A 14,837-nucleotide genomic window follows, 5' to 3' on the forward strand; every position below is an offset into this window, starting at 1 on the left:
TTTTTTTTAATAAAAGAAACCCTTACGCTAATTGTACTCAGATGAAGCTGGGACAGGTCGCCAATTAAGTTATAAGAACATTTAAGAGTTTAAGGTGATAGAGAAGATGATGTGATTTGAGCATATTATTACTCTTCAATACTATAGACAAAATATTATCCAAAGCCTACAATAACATCCTATAATGTTTACAATCATACAATATGTGGCAGAAACAGTGCTTAAAAGATAATAACTCTTGAATCTATAGACATTTTTATTTTATTTCTTGTAAAAATACTTTTCCCAATTCTAAAATATAACCATCGATTTTAAGGGGAGTTGATAAATTACGTGAGGCGTTTTATTTAATTATCTGTTCCTCTACTACCCCCCCACCCCTCGTGAGATTTTATTCAACCCCCTCCCCCAAACCCCAATCTCACGTGAGATTTTTCAAAATGTAGGTTTCTTGTGCCTTGGATTGTTATTGTAAAAAGAAAAAGAAATTGCTTCGTGATTTATGTACGACTAGTTAAGACTAGTAATCAATATTGCTGAGAGTTATAAGTGTAATAAGCATGTACAGTCTGGATTAAATGGACCAAAATAGTATAATTTTTTTTTGTTTCTATCATAAAAATAAATTGCGTGATATTTGCCGAGACCCCCCCTCCAAAGTAAGATTAGATGAGATTTGACTCAACCCTCTCCCCTTAAACATCTCACGTAATTTATGGACGCCCACTTATTTTTTTTTTATTGTATTATATTTTAAATACAAAAGTTATTAACGCCAAACGTTTTTGAATTCCATATACATTTTGTAATTTGTAATGTAAATAAAAAAATCAATCAATTTTCAAAATCCTTTCATTTATAGAAAGCTACATTTATCAATGAAGATTATATCTTCATTATTACATAGTATAAAACATAGGCTACGGTAACCGTTTACCATCAGATGGGCCGTATGCTTGTTTGCCACCTACGTGGTATATAAAAAAAGCAAAGTAGCTGTCGCTACCTGTCCGTCCCTATGTATGCTTAAATCTTTAAAACTACGCACCGGATTTTGAAGTCTTTTTTTTTTAATATATAGAGTGATTCAAGAGGAAGGTTTATATGTATAAGACATGTACAATCGTGCGAAGACGGGGTGGGTAACTAGTCTAAATATATATAAGTCAAAGGTGACTGACATAGTGATCTATCAACGCACAGCCCAAACCACTGGACGGATCGGGCTGAAATTTGGCATGCAGGTAGATGTTATGACGCAGGCATCCGCTAAGAAAGGATTTTGATTAATTCTACCCCCAAGGGGATAAAATAGGGGATGAAAGTTTGTATGAAACTTTGTCAATTTTAAACCGATCGGGCTGAGACTTTGCATGCATAAAGCTACTATGACGTAAGCATCCTCTAAGAAAGGATTTTGATAAATTCCACCCCTAAGGGGATAAATTAACGCGAGCGAAGCCGCGGGCAAAAGATAGTTACATATAAAATGAATTCTCCGCCACTGTCTGCTCGGTTATATCTTATAAACTACGCAACGGATTTTAATGAAATTCTTAGCCATAGATAGAGTGATTCAAGAGGATTAGTTACATGTATAATACATGTACATCCGTGTGAAGCCGGGGCGGATAGCTAGTAATGTATAAACATGTTTGAAGGAAAGTAAATTTTAGAATCTGAGATTACACGGACATGTGGCGCCATCTATTATTTTGTTAATGAACTTATTAGAATAGAATAGAATAGAATAGAATAGAATAGAATAGAATAGAATAGAATAGAATAGAATAGAATAGAATAGAAAATCATTTATTCAAATAAACTTACATTGAAGCACTTTTGAATAGTCATAACATTTTTTTTAATCTAGCTCATTCGGAATGCTGTCTCATCACAAGAAGAACAAGCAAGAAACTTTTTTTACAATTTAAGTTTAAGTGTGTGAATACAAACCACCGATTAGCACTAATTCAATTAAATACTCTTTTAAAAAGTCTTACTTACAATTTAAGTTTAAGTGTGTGAATACAAACCACCGATTAGCACTAATTCAATTAAATACTCAAAAAGAAAAAAATATTGAATACATAACCAACTGGTTAAACAATTAATAAGAGGAAATCAGTCATAGTGATTAGAGCAGACCAGTCCCTACAAGCAGCACCCGTTCACGAGTATGATGGATGAGCCAGCCATCACTGCGCTCGACCATATTTTAGGGAGCCCAATGACCCGGCCCACCACGCCGCCACAAGTCTGGACATTTTAGTGAGCATGACTACTCAAAACACCAGACCACGTCATAGCTACTCACAATTGCCATCTGATGTTTATAGTATTCACATTTCACATAATACAATACTCGACTTATGTTACGGCGGGCGATATTTGCCTTTTAAAAATATATTTTATTTAATTAAAACAATGAAATTATTAAAGTACAAAATGTATAATTATGTCTAATGATCGACCAAGACTACTGTAAAATGTCACAATTAATAATTGATGTTAGGTGGCAATATTCGTGGTAATTTGCTGTTCCCGGTAGCGGTATCAGCTTATTGTGCCACGCACAGCAATTTACCAGGCGTTACGCCATGGTAACTCTCGCTCCGGATTTTTTTTTATGAATGATAATGGAATGGTGCCTTAGCTAACGGTTTACCACACACTGGCACCAGTGGAGGATGATAAGATGAGCATGAGGTCAGGTCAGTTAGCCCATCGTGACAGATTCACCAGGAATTTATCACGACGGTTTCCAGGGGCAACCGCGTGGAGGTCAACATCGTGACAGATTCACCAGGAATTTATCACGATGGTTTCCAGGGGCAACCGCGTGGAGGTCAACCTGACATGGTACATTGTTAGCAATAAGATTATAAGTCCACATTATTAACAATCCTCTTTCCCCCACTCGCCCCGGATTCTCACGGGTGTACATGTATTATATAAATAAAAACCTCTCGAATCACTCTATCTATAAAAACAAACCGCTTCAAAATCCGTTGCGTTGTTTTAAAGATTTAAGCATACATAGGAACAGACAGCGACAGCGACTTTGTTTTATAATATGTAATGATTTCATGGTGTATTGAAATTATTCATAAAATGAGTTATTTCATTTCTCAGAGGGGTAAAAATTGTTAAAAAAAGTTTTTTGGTGTATTTTGGCTTTTGGTGTAACCATATTTATATATGCATGTAGAAAAAAAAAAACGTTTATTTCAAAATTACAAACAGACACTCCAATTTTATTTATATGTATAGATATATGTTATATATAAAAAAAATTTGACTGGTATTACAGCATTTGGGTGTTACGTAGAAAAATTATGATTACTCCTTATTACATCAGCTACCTGCCAAAAAAGTCCCGTCGAAATCGGTTCAGCCATTTCAGAGATTAGCCGAAACAAACAGACAGACAAAATTTGTTATAAATGCTATTTTGGTGTATGTACCGTATTTATATTAATATGCATGTAGAAAATGGTAATTTCAATATTACAAACAGACACTCCAATTTTATTTATGTGTATAGATAATACAATTCGTTGTAATTATTTTAATTGAGGAAACAGCATACATGTCCGGAAATGTTCTGAACGGACGAAATAAAAGTACACACATTGTATAAACATGTTTCATTCATAAACGTAAATATTAGGGACTTATCTAATATATAATATATAACATACTATATACTAGCTGCTCCCACGAAATCGTCCGCGTGAATTTTTTTTCTAAAATAAAAGTAGCCTAAGTTACTCCTTATTACATCAGCTACCTGCCAATAAAAGTCCCGTGAAAATCCGTCCAGACATTGCAAAGATAAGCCGGAACAAACACATCGAGAGACAGACAGACAAAAATTGTAAAAAAATGTTATTTTGGTGTATGTACCGTATTTATATTCATATGCATGTAGTAAATAACGGTTATTTCAATATTACAAGCAGACATTCCAATTTTATATTTATATGTATAGATGTATAGATAAAATCCTCTAATATATAAAATTCTCGTGTCACAATGTTTGTAACAAAACTCCTCCGAAAAGGCTTGATCGATTATTATGAAATTTTGTGTATCAGTAGCTCTGAGATTGGACGTAAACAATTTTTTCATATTCCAAAGGCAAGAGTGGTCCATCCGTAAGATGCAAATGATTATCAAGATAGAGGTAATTACCAGATTAGGCAATAGTATATCTTACATACTAGAACCTAAGTGATCGCTGACAGTGCGTTTTTAGAGGAACTTTTTTTTAAGAGAAAGTAATAATAATAATATCATAATAATAATAGAAATAGAAAATCATTTATTCAAATAATCTTAATTTAAGCACTTTTGAATAGTCAACAATTTTTATTAAAATCTACCGCTTATTCGGAAAGCTGTCTCATCACAAGAAGAATAAGCAAGAAACTTGTGTGTTGCTCTTAAACAATCCTTGTAAGTTCACATTTTACAAGTCGAAACGTGTGAATACAAACTACCAACATAAATAAATATAATATAATAATAATCTCAGGACAATTCACACAGCGCCATCTAGACCCAAGTTAAGCTAGCTAAAGCTTGTGTTATGGGTACTAGATACCTGATACAAATACATAGATATATTTATTTTTTCGTAAATACATACGTAGAAAATACCCAGACCGACACAAACAATTATACTCATGAATATAAATGTTTGTGCCGTGCGAGGAATCGAACCCGCGACCATCGGAAGTAAGGCAGTGTGCTAAACCGCTAGACCACCGGGGGCGTCAGAACTTCCTCCCGCGTACACTTAAATTGTGGAATGTGTAGTACATTCCACAATTCCACACTTAGCTTGAGGCGAGACTTCGCTTCGCTTTGTGTGTTCTACCGATTATACAACGGACTGTGTTCTGAGGAATTGTTCGACATGATACCTACGGCTACTGTTTACCATCGCACCGCTCGCCATCGACAGGGAATTCATCCCCACACTCTGGAAACTCAGTGATCTCGTACAGTTTGGTTTCAGAGGAGTTTCCTCCCGCGTACTCTTAGATTGTAGTGCATTCTGCACTACTGGCGAGGTTTTCCCACGAGACTACAGCTTGGGGTTTTTGAAGAAGGGTATTAAGGTTTCTTAAGGGTCGGCAACGCGCACGTTTCACCCCTGGTATATCAAGCATCTATATGCTACGGTAATTAGTTATCAGATGGGCCGTATGCTTATTTGCCACCATTGTATATGTATGCTATTCTTAATTTACCGTGAGTATTTCTAAAAAAAACATTATATACATATAAAACGTCTATAATCTACTTATATAAACAAATAAAATTGGAGTGTCTGTTTGTAATATAGAAATAATCGTCTTTTACTACATGCATATGAATATAAATACGGTACCATACACTAAAATAACATTATTTACAATTTGTATCTGTCTATATGTCTGTTTATTCCGGCTAATCTCTGCAATGGCTGGACCGATTTAGACGGCACTTTTTTGGCAGGTAACTGATGTAATAACGACTAACTTAGGCTACTTTTATTTTAGGAAAAATAAAGTTTTAGCCGCGGGAACAGCTAGTTGTAGTTTAAAAAAACGTATCCACAATATGTCAACAAGTATTAACACAAAACAAAATAGTAATATCAACAGTAGAAGCAAACAAAAGCTTGATTGTGATAGTGATACGATAGTCGTAAATTGAAAACATTCAACTGTGAACTGCATGCCAGCGTATATTGTTATTGTTATGGAAGCTGCCATCGCACAGTAACCACCAATCATCAATATGGTACTTGTAATTCTGTTGCTAAATCACGTCACGCGGCTGAAAAGTGTGGCGACGCGAAACGCTATTTTCCATTTACCGTGAGTATTAAAAAAAAAACATACTCATTAATTCTATATAACGTACAGAAGATCTAGAAATAATCTTTATTCAAATAAACTTAATACAAGCACTTTTGAATAGTCATATTTTTTATTCTACCACTTATTCGGAACGCAGGCTTCATAAGAAGAATGAGCAAGAAACTTGTGTGTTGTTCTTTTGAATAGATCTATAGTATAATATATAATCTAGAATTCTAGATATATATTGAAATGTCTAGTATAGATTTCGATTCGTCCGCGTGTAAATTAACTTTAATTTTCTAAAATTAAACTAGCCTAAGTTACTCCTTATTTCATCAGCTACCTGCCAATAAAAGTCCCATCAAAATCGGTCCAGCCATTTCTGAGATTAGCCGGAACAAACAGACAGACAGACAGACTGATAAAAATTGTAAAAAATGTTATTTCAGTATTACAAACAGACTCTCCAATTTTATTTATATGTATAGATGTAGAGATAGTAATAGTACTAGTAAGAAATAACATCAACTTAAGTAAAAGATATAAAATTGTAGCTAAGTACAATATTGAACATGTTAGGGTTCAAAGAAAAACTAAAATAATATAAAAAAAAAATGCGTTCATAAGCGGCTAAAATAAATAAATGATTTTTGATTTTGAATTTGAATAACGACCGGATGTCCTTGGCGAAAAAAAAACATTATAGTTATTATCGAATTGATTTTTTCAGAGAACTAGACTAGAAAATGTGGCAATCGATATTGTTGCTGACTGTAATTGTGATGATCAATTGTGATAATGTGATAAACACCGCTCAGGGTAAGCTGAGAGGTGTACCTCACGATGGATATGTGTTGTACACCGGTATTCCTTATGCTACAATCAGTAACTCTTCAGAAAGGTTCAAAGTAAGTACAATATCCTTATATCTATAATATAACTCTGCCTGTCTCGCTTTTACGCTAAAACTATTGAACCGATTTGAAAGAAATTTAGTACACAGATAGTCTAGACCCAGAGAAAGGACATAGGCTATTTTTTTAATACAAATAGAGAGTTGTAAGGGGTTGAAAGGGGTAATGAAATGTTGTAGAGAATTATCGTCAATTTTAAAGTTTGAAACTAGGGTGTTGATTTAATATTAAAAAAAAGGGTTATAAGGGGTAGAAAGGGGAGATAAAAGGTTGCATGGAAATTCGTTATTTTTGCAGTTAGAACGATGAAACTTTTTTCTTTGTTTTTTTTTATTGGGTTAGATTATTGAGTATTTTTAATTTATTTGGTCAAAGTCATTCCACGCGGACAAAGTCGCAGGCACAGTTAGTAATGAAATAAATAATCAATTAATAGGTTGTGATTGAAAATCACGATTGACTGCCATCGAGATTTCGATCCGCAGATAATCAAATCTTCAAACCTTCAAATTAAATAAAAAATCAATTTATTCATATAGGACATTTTATCCGCTTATGAACGTCAAATTTTTGTATTATTTGTATATCTACGTTATTTTGTATATGACTTTTCCCTACCGTCCAGTTCAATATACAGATTTTTTTTAAAAGTCAGTTTTTTTACTTTGTTTACTGCTGTTCAGACGGTTGCCACCTACCATCAGGTTACCGTCCTCTTGTTTGCAATTCTACTTATATAAAAAAACAACTTCGTTTTATAAATTGGTACTGTACTTTGGACTTCAAACTTGAACTTGTATTTGCTAATTCTCGTATAAATACGTTTAGTAGTTTTTGACAACCAATACAACCTAAATAGAGAACTAAACAGACATGTTCCTACTTGTATAATAATACTAATTTAACCTCACGACTTTGTTCGCATGAATGTGATAGAAATTAGTAAGTTTTGCTCCAAATACTACATTTATACAAATTATAATCAAAATATCTGTTTGGGAAACTACTCTGCTACCAAAATGTTAGGGAATTTACTCTCTGTATATATATAGTGAAAAATGATGGAAGCGTCAGTCATGTACCTGTATGGTTCTGCGGATTTCTTGGGCTTCAGGGTCTCGAAGATATCTTCGCTAGCTTTCACACACTTTCACAGTAGGTTTCACAGTTCTAATTTATTTTAATTCACAACACAATGCGCGCGCGTCATGGCCGCCGTACAGTCGGTTCGTTACTAGGTAAGGGAGGGGAAGGAAAGACGCGGGAACACAAACCTAACGGACTCTAATATAATAATCTGTGCTTACGATGATACAGGGTAGATTTTGAACAATATCTTTATTAATGTAGGTCCATTACAGACTCTCATGATATGTCAAATCGAAGTGCTTTCGAGGTAAGAAGAACCGACAAGAAACTCAGCGCTTATTCTTTTCAAATGAGCTTGTACATGATTAAAGAAACAGATTCTTTTTTAAAGTAAATTATTATTAGGAGGTATGTACATTTCATTTGGACCATCGGAAGTGAGGCGCTGTGCTAAATCGCTAAACAACTGAGGCCATCGATTTTAATTTTAATCAGTTGTTTAATACCCATATCACTAGCTGAATACACGAACTGTCCAGGTCTATTATTATTTCAGAAAGGCAGTTTCGCACCAATATGGACCGGGATCCGGGAATCAGAACAGCTTCATTGCTCCTTCTTCTCCAGAGCCGAAGACTGTCTGCATTTGGACATTTATGTCCCTTCCAAAAAGAATTCCCTGTGGCCAGTCCTCGTTTGGGTAAAAGGTGGCAGTGGTACGTACCATCCTGGTAAATTGGTCGGGCAGGATATAATTGTTGTTATTGTTAGTCATAGGTAAGTGAACAATAGACTATGCCTTACCCTTGTTAATGTGTATTTATTTAAACCAAATTTATTCAAAAGATTAACGCAAAAGTTTCTTGTTCATTCTTCTTGGGATGGAGTCTGCGTTCCGAATGAGTGATAGAATAAAAAAAAGACTATTCAAAAGTGTTTATATTAAGTTTAATAAAGATTATTGCTATTTCTATAACAAGAACGAGATTTGTGCAAGTTTAGACTTTATACAAATAAGATTTTAAATTCATTTTTAAAGAACAACTTATTTTGTATTTCAGAATCGGTCCAATTGGATTCCTTGGCACGAACGACGAGAACGTGCCAGGAAACGCGGGCGTTAAAGATGTAGTTCTCGCTTTGCAATGGGTTAGGGATAACATAGTAGCATTTAAAGGTAATTCAAATAAAGTAGTTATAGCTGGACAGAGTTTTGGAGCAGCTATGGTGGAAGCTGTAACGCTATCACCAATGTCACATAATTTATACCATGGAGTGATATTGCAAAGTGGTAGTATACTGTGTCCTTGGGCGTTTAATTATGATATGACAGAAAGAGCTATGGCTTTAGGCAAACTAATTTCAGACACTGATGATTTTACTTCTGTTCTAATAAACAGCGACATCGGAGAATTAGTTTCGAAGTGTGATAAACTAGATGTACCGTATTTTCCATTTGGAATAGGCGTAGAAACAATTAAAAGCAAAGAACGATTACTAGATGACGCACCGTACGAATTGCTTAAACATGGAGGTCGTACTGTGCCTATAATGATAGGCTATAATAATAACGAAGCTTATGTATTTGCGACAATGCTCAGGCAAGCTAACGTGCGCAAGAAAGTAAGTAAAGATTTATCATTTCTGCTACCAGAAGAATTGAAGTTTATGAATGAGAGAGAAGTGAAGCAAGTTGTTAGACAAATTGAAGATATGTATTTCAAAGACAACAGCAGTTTAGCTGCCGCGTTAGCCTATCACAGGTATGTAGCAGCATTATTAAATGATTTTGTTAAATCAACCAATAGGATTAGGGAAAATGTCTGTAATAGTTTTTCTATTGAAATAGGAAACTAGTTAACGGTGCACTTCATGGTAACTATCAACCAATGGACATCACGTTATCATGTAATGCCCCAGGTAGCCTCATGCACTGCACTTGCAGTAGACTAAGATTTCCTCCCTCAGTATCCTGTAACTCTACTACCATATCTCAGGTTTTAAAAAACACAGCTTACAATCATCTTGGCAGCTGAAATAGTTGAGACAAAAGTATCCATGGAAAAGTGTTCACTTATAATGCAGTAAAATAAAGGATCTCGTGACCGGGTGCTGCTTGTGGGGACTGGTCTGATCGAGTTACGAACACTGATTAGACTACTTGCTTTTGCAATAGCGTATGCTGGTGATCACTCTATTCTCCCAAATTTGAATTTAAAAATGAATCTGTATTATTTAAACATGTACAAGATTTATTTGAAAAGAATAGGAACGAGGCACGTTCTGTGCTTGTCGATCAAATGCCGTGGCTTATAAAAACTCCTTTCTCACACACAGAGATGCGTGTGGGTTATATGCAATTAGTTTAACGATACCGAGTAATAATGAAACAACATCTTTTAATATTTTTAGAAAATCGGATTTTTCTACAATATTGTTGTGCTGGTGGTCATTCTATTCTCTATATTTAAATGGATTTGTATTATTGTAAACATGTACAACATTTATTTGAAAAGAATACGAGCTGAGTTTCTTGTCAATTCTTCTCATCTCGAAATCATTCCGAACTAACGGTAGATTTGACATATCATAAGAGTCTGTAATAGACCTACATGAATGAAGATATTTTGAATTTTGATCATAAGAATATTGGTGTTTACAGAGATGCATATTTCGTGAGTCACATACATAGAAGTGTGTCTCTTCACTCGTCCGTTGCTGATCAGACTGTATATTATTACCAGTTCTCTTACACTGGAAATGTTGGTGTGAAGCCTGAACCAGGAATCGTGAAGGTGGGAGCAGCCCACTCCGATGAACTGGCTTATTTGTTCTCCGATGAGGACTTAGAAGGCGACGATGAGGCTATGCAACAGACAATGGTGCGGTTGTGGTCCAATTTTGTGAAATTTTTGTAAGTTATGAATTTGATTCAATTTTTTTAAGAAAAAGATAAAGCTTGTTATTAAATTACACGAAAGAAATACATTTAAAGGATACTTAAATAAAGGCGGAAAGAGGACCCGGTTCAGCTTATGGCGACAGGATGCTCCTGTGCGGCGCTGGTTTTATAATTTTGCACACTTTACCATTTTCGTTACACCATGACAATATTATCATGTAATCTCTTTTATATCATGAGTGCAAATGTAAAAAACTTATCGTCATGATTTATTTTTATATATACAGTGCTTTTTTGTTATATAGAGTAAAATTCTACGTCTGTCTGCTTCTTCTTGTTAATCTCTGAAACGGCTAGACCGATTTTATCGGGTGTACGGGCAACCGCACATGCCTGCTTACTGTGCAATACACAATTGCCTACACATGCAATTTCATTTCTATACATTTCACCTCATTATATTTATTTTAGTAATAAAAATCAGTGTTCGAGTAGCATTCAACCAAGGCGGTTTTATTTATCAAAAACCCCTCATCAATCAATCAATAGCATTATCACGGAACCGTGGGCTTAAACCCCCACATCGGGACTTTCACTCACAGATAGCTAATGTTATAAGGAGTAATTTAGGCTACTTTTCTTAATTTTCTTTAAACAGAGAGCTAGTGGAAAATTGGTCAATCAAGTGCATTATTTGCGAGACACAAAGATCACGAATTATTGTTCTCACTGCATATTTAATTGGTTTTAGAAATCCCACTCCTCAGCACAGCAGCAAACCTCGCTGGGAGATGGTGGACCCGTCAAATCCTCGACTACTGGACATCGATAAGGAGGTCACAATGAAAGAGTTTCCATATAAGAAGGCTGTGAAAGTATGGAAGGAGATTTACGACAAGTTTTATTACTCGAGGAATCGTATCACAAAACATTGAGTTTTTTTTGTATAGTCTATACATATAAATAAAATTGGAGTGTCTGTTCATAATATGATTTATTATGTACCTGCTGTACCCGCGACTCCGTCCGCGTGAAATTTAACTTTATTTTTCTAAAATAAAAGTAGTCTAAGTTACTCCTTATTACATCAGCAACCTGGCAAATAAAGTCCCGTCAAAATCGGTCCAGCCATTTCAGAGATTAGCCGGAACAGACAGACAGACAAAAATTTTAAAAAATGTTATTTGAGTGTATGCACCGTATTTATATTCATATGCATGTAGTAAAAGACGGTTATTTCAATATTACAAAACTGACATTCCAATTTTATTTATATATATATAGATGAATGTTCCTGAATGTTTGCCATTCGCAGCTGAACTCTGGATTTCTGTGGCGAATAGCAAACATTTTATTTTAATGGATGGATGAATAAAAAAAACTCACCACTAATGTTTATGTTATATAATAAATCCTTCGCCTTACCTGTAACAAAAATATATCACTTTATTTTTCATACATTTCAGGTTTTATGTAATACTGGTTGTCTCGCGACTTCGTCCGCGTGGAATTTAACTTTATTTTTCTAAAATAAAAGTAGCCTAAGTTACTCCATATTACATCAGGTAACTGCCAAAAAAGTGCCGTCAAAATCGGTCCAGCCATATCAGAGATTAGCCGGAACAAACAGACAAAAATAGTAATATTTTGGTGCATGTACCGGTACTTATATTCATATGCATGTAGTAAAAGACGGTTATTCCAATATTACAAACAGACACTCCAATTTTATTTATATGTATAGATCTATAGGTGCAGATAATGTGGTACTTGAGTGGGTCGTAAGGAGGCTGATCGAAACAAAATATTTGTGTTATAAAAACGAAACGTAGGAGGCATATATGTACATATATTGACGACCTCTGTGGCCTAGCGATATAGCACCGCCTTACTTTCGTTGGCAGCGAGTTCGATTCCGGTACAATATTTGTATTCATGAGTACGATTGTTTGTTTCGGTCTGGGTGTTTACTATATATATTATGTATGTATTTACGAAAAAATCCACGTTTTTATATCAGTTGTCTGTCTAGTAGTATATATATATATATATACATACAACACTACATTTTTTTTCACTGCATAGAAAAATACATTATTTGAAAGAAGATATATATGGTATGGTTTCTTGTTGACTCTAAGTAACTGTGCTTACTAGTCTAGATATATGACAAAAACAGAAGGAAAATGTAGGTACTAATTTCAATAAAACACAAAATGCCAAAATCAGAAACATAAAAGCACCGTTATCAGGCACTAGAGCTTTTACTGATACGACACTGATAATAGCAATCTGCGATAACGAAGCTCAGTACAATTGCACAGAAAAATTATACATTTTTATACAAGCAATTCATATGTACCACATATATCATTATTTATATTTATTCCAAGTGGTTCAAAATTGCTTGTAAAGATTTGTAACATTTTTTTATTAAGGAAATTGATTAATATTTTTTTTTATACTGTGATGGTGGCAAACAAGCATACGGCCCATCTGATGGTAAATGGTTACGGACTATGGCTATGGACGCCCGAGACATTAGGGGTGTCACGAGCGCGTTGCCGACCCTTAAGAAATCTTAATATACCCTTCTTGAAAAACCCCATGCTCTAGTCTCGTGGGAAAACCTCGGCAGGTAGTGCATTCCACAATCTAAGAGTACGCGGGAGGAAGCTCCTCTGAAACCAAACTGTACGAGATCACTGAGTTTCCAGAGTGTGGGGATGAATTCCCTGTCGATGGCGAGCGGTGCGATGGTAAACAGTAGCCGTAGGTATCATGTCGAACAATTCCTCAGAACACAGTCTGTTGTATAATCGGTAGAACACACAAAGCGAAGCGAAGTCTCGCCTCAAGCTAAGTGTGGAATTGTGGAATGTACTACACATTCCACAATTTAAGTGTACGCGGGAGGAAGTTCTGACGCCCCCGGTGGTCTAGCGGTTTAGCACACTGCCTTCCTTCCGATGGTCGCGGGTTCGATTCCTCGCACGGCACAAACATTTATATTCATGAGTATGATTGTTTGTATCGGTCTGGGTATTTTCTACGCATGTATTTACGAAAAAATAAATATATCTATGTATTTGTATCAGGTATCTAGTACCGCCTCATAAATCTAGACAGGCATAACATAAAAACAATGATAGGGACAATGACGGGCCACTGTCCCTTAAACAGACATTTGTACAAAATAGGTGCTACAGACAGTCCCCTATGCCGGGGCTGCTTTGTAGCCGAGGAAACGGCCGCTCACGTAATCCTGGAGTGCGAAGCAGTGACCACACAACGAAATCAAATCCTCGGAACGGTGAGGTCGCTCCGAGAAGCCTGCGAAGACACCAGGAGACTTCTGCGCTTCTGGGAGGAGCTTGACTGGCTATGTTAGTAGCCTGGCTCTACACGCACAACGGCCCGAATGAGAGGCCAATTGCGGAAAATGGAGTCCAACCTACATCTACATCTACATCAGCCGTAGGTATCATGTCGAACAATTCCTCAGAACACAGTCCGTTGTATAATCGGTAGAACACACAAAGCGAAGCGAAGTCTCGCCTCAAGCTAAGTGGCTCGATAACGTCGGAGAGATTCGGATCTTTTCTGAACTGATTTTCTATACTAACTTTCATCCCCTATTTTATTTTACTCCCTTAAGGGTAAATTTTTTAAAAACTCGAATGTTATATTTAATCAACAATCTAAAAAAATATATTAAGCTTCCAGCATTAAAAATGACGATATTTCCATAAAAACTTTCATTTCCCCTTTTAGCCCAGCCTATGTCAGGGTCTGGACTATCTGTGTACCAAATTCCATTTAAATCGGTCCAGTAGGGTTAGCGTCAAAGCGAGATAGACCGACACAGTTGCTTTTGCATTTATAATATTAGTCCTTACTGTTCAATTCGATGACAAACCTTATTTCTTAGTAAGGATTGCTGTGGAATTTAAACAATTCACTTTTTTTTCAAGTCGGTTAACAATAACGTATATACATGTACAGACATAGCGATCGATTGAAGTGTGAATATGCCGATATTAGTTCAAATTGCTTGCTAGCTGTTGACGCGGT

At 35.5% G+C, this 14,837-nt stretch overlaps 2 protein-coding genes across 2 annotated transcripts in view; one reads left to right on the forward strand and one right to left on the reverse strand.

Moving 5' to 3' along the window:
- LOC131843822 (serine/threonine-protein kinase D1) overlaps window positions 1–14,837 on the reverse strand; it is a 122,877-nt gene that overhangs the window by 89,943 nt on the left and 18,097 nt on the right.
- On the forward strand, window positions 6,605–11,722 carry LOC131843021 (esterase FE4-like). The gene is made up of 5 exons (XM_059191615.1): window positions 6,605–6,766; window positions 8,418–8,638; window positions 8,923–9,624; window positions 10,524–10,775; window positions 11,515–11,722. The coding sequence occupies exons 1-5, from the start codon at window positions 6,605–6,607 to the stop codon at window positions 11,696–11,698; spliced, it is 1,521 nt and encodes a 506-aa protein (XP_059047598.1). The 3' UTR covers window positions 11,699–11,722.

This window comes from Achroia grisella, unplaced genomic scaffold (assembly GCF_030625045.1).
Source record: "Achroia grisella isolate CSIRO2021 unplaced genomic scaffold, CSIRO_AGI_Agris_v1 utg1086, whole genome shotgun sequence".
Classification (NCBI taxonomy): domain Eukaryota; kingdom Metazoa; phylum Arthropoda; class Insecta; order Lepidoptera; family Pyralidae; genus Achroia; species Achroia grisella.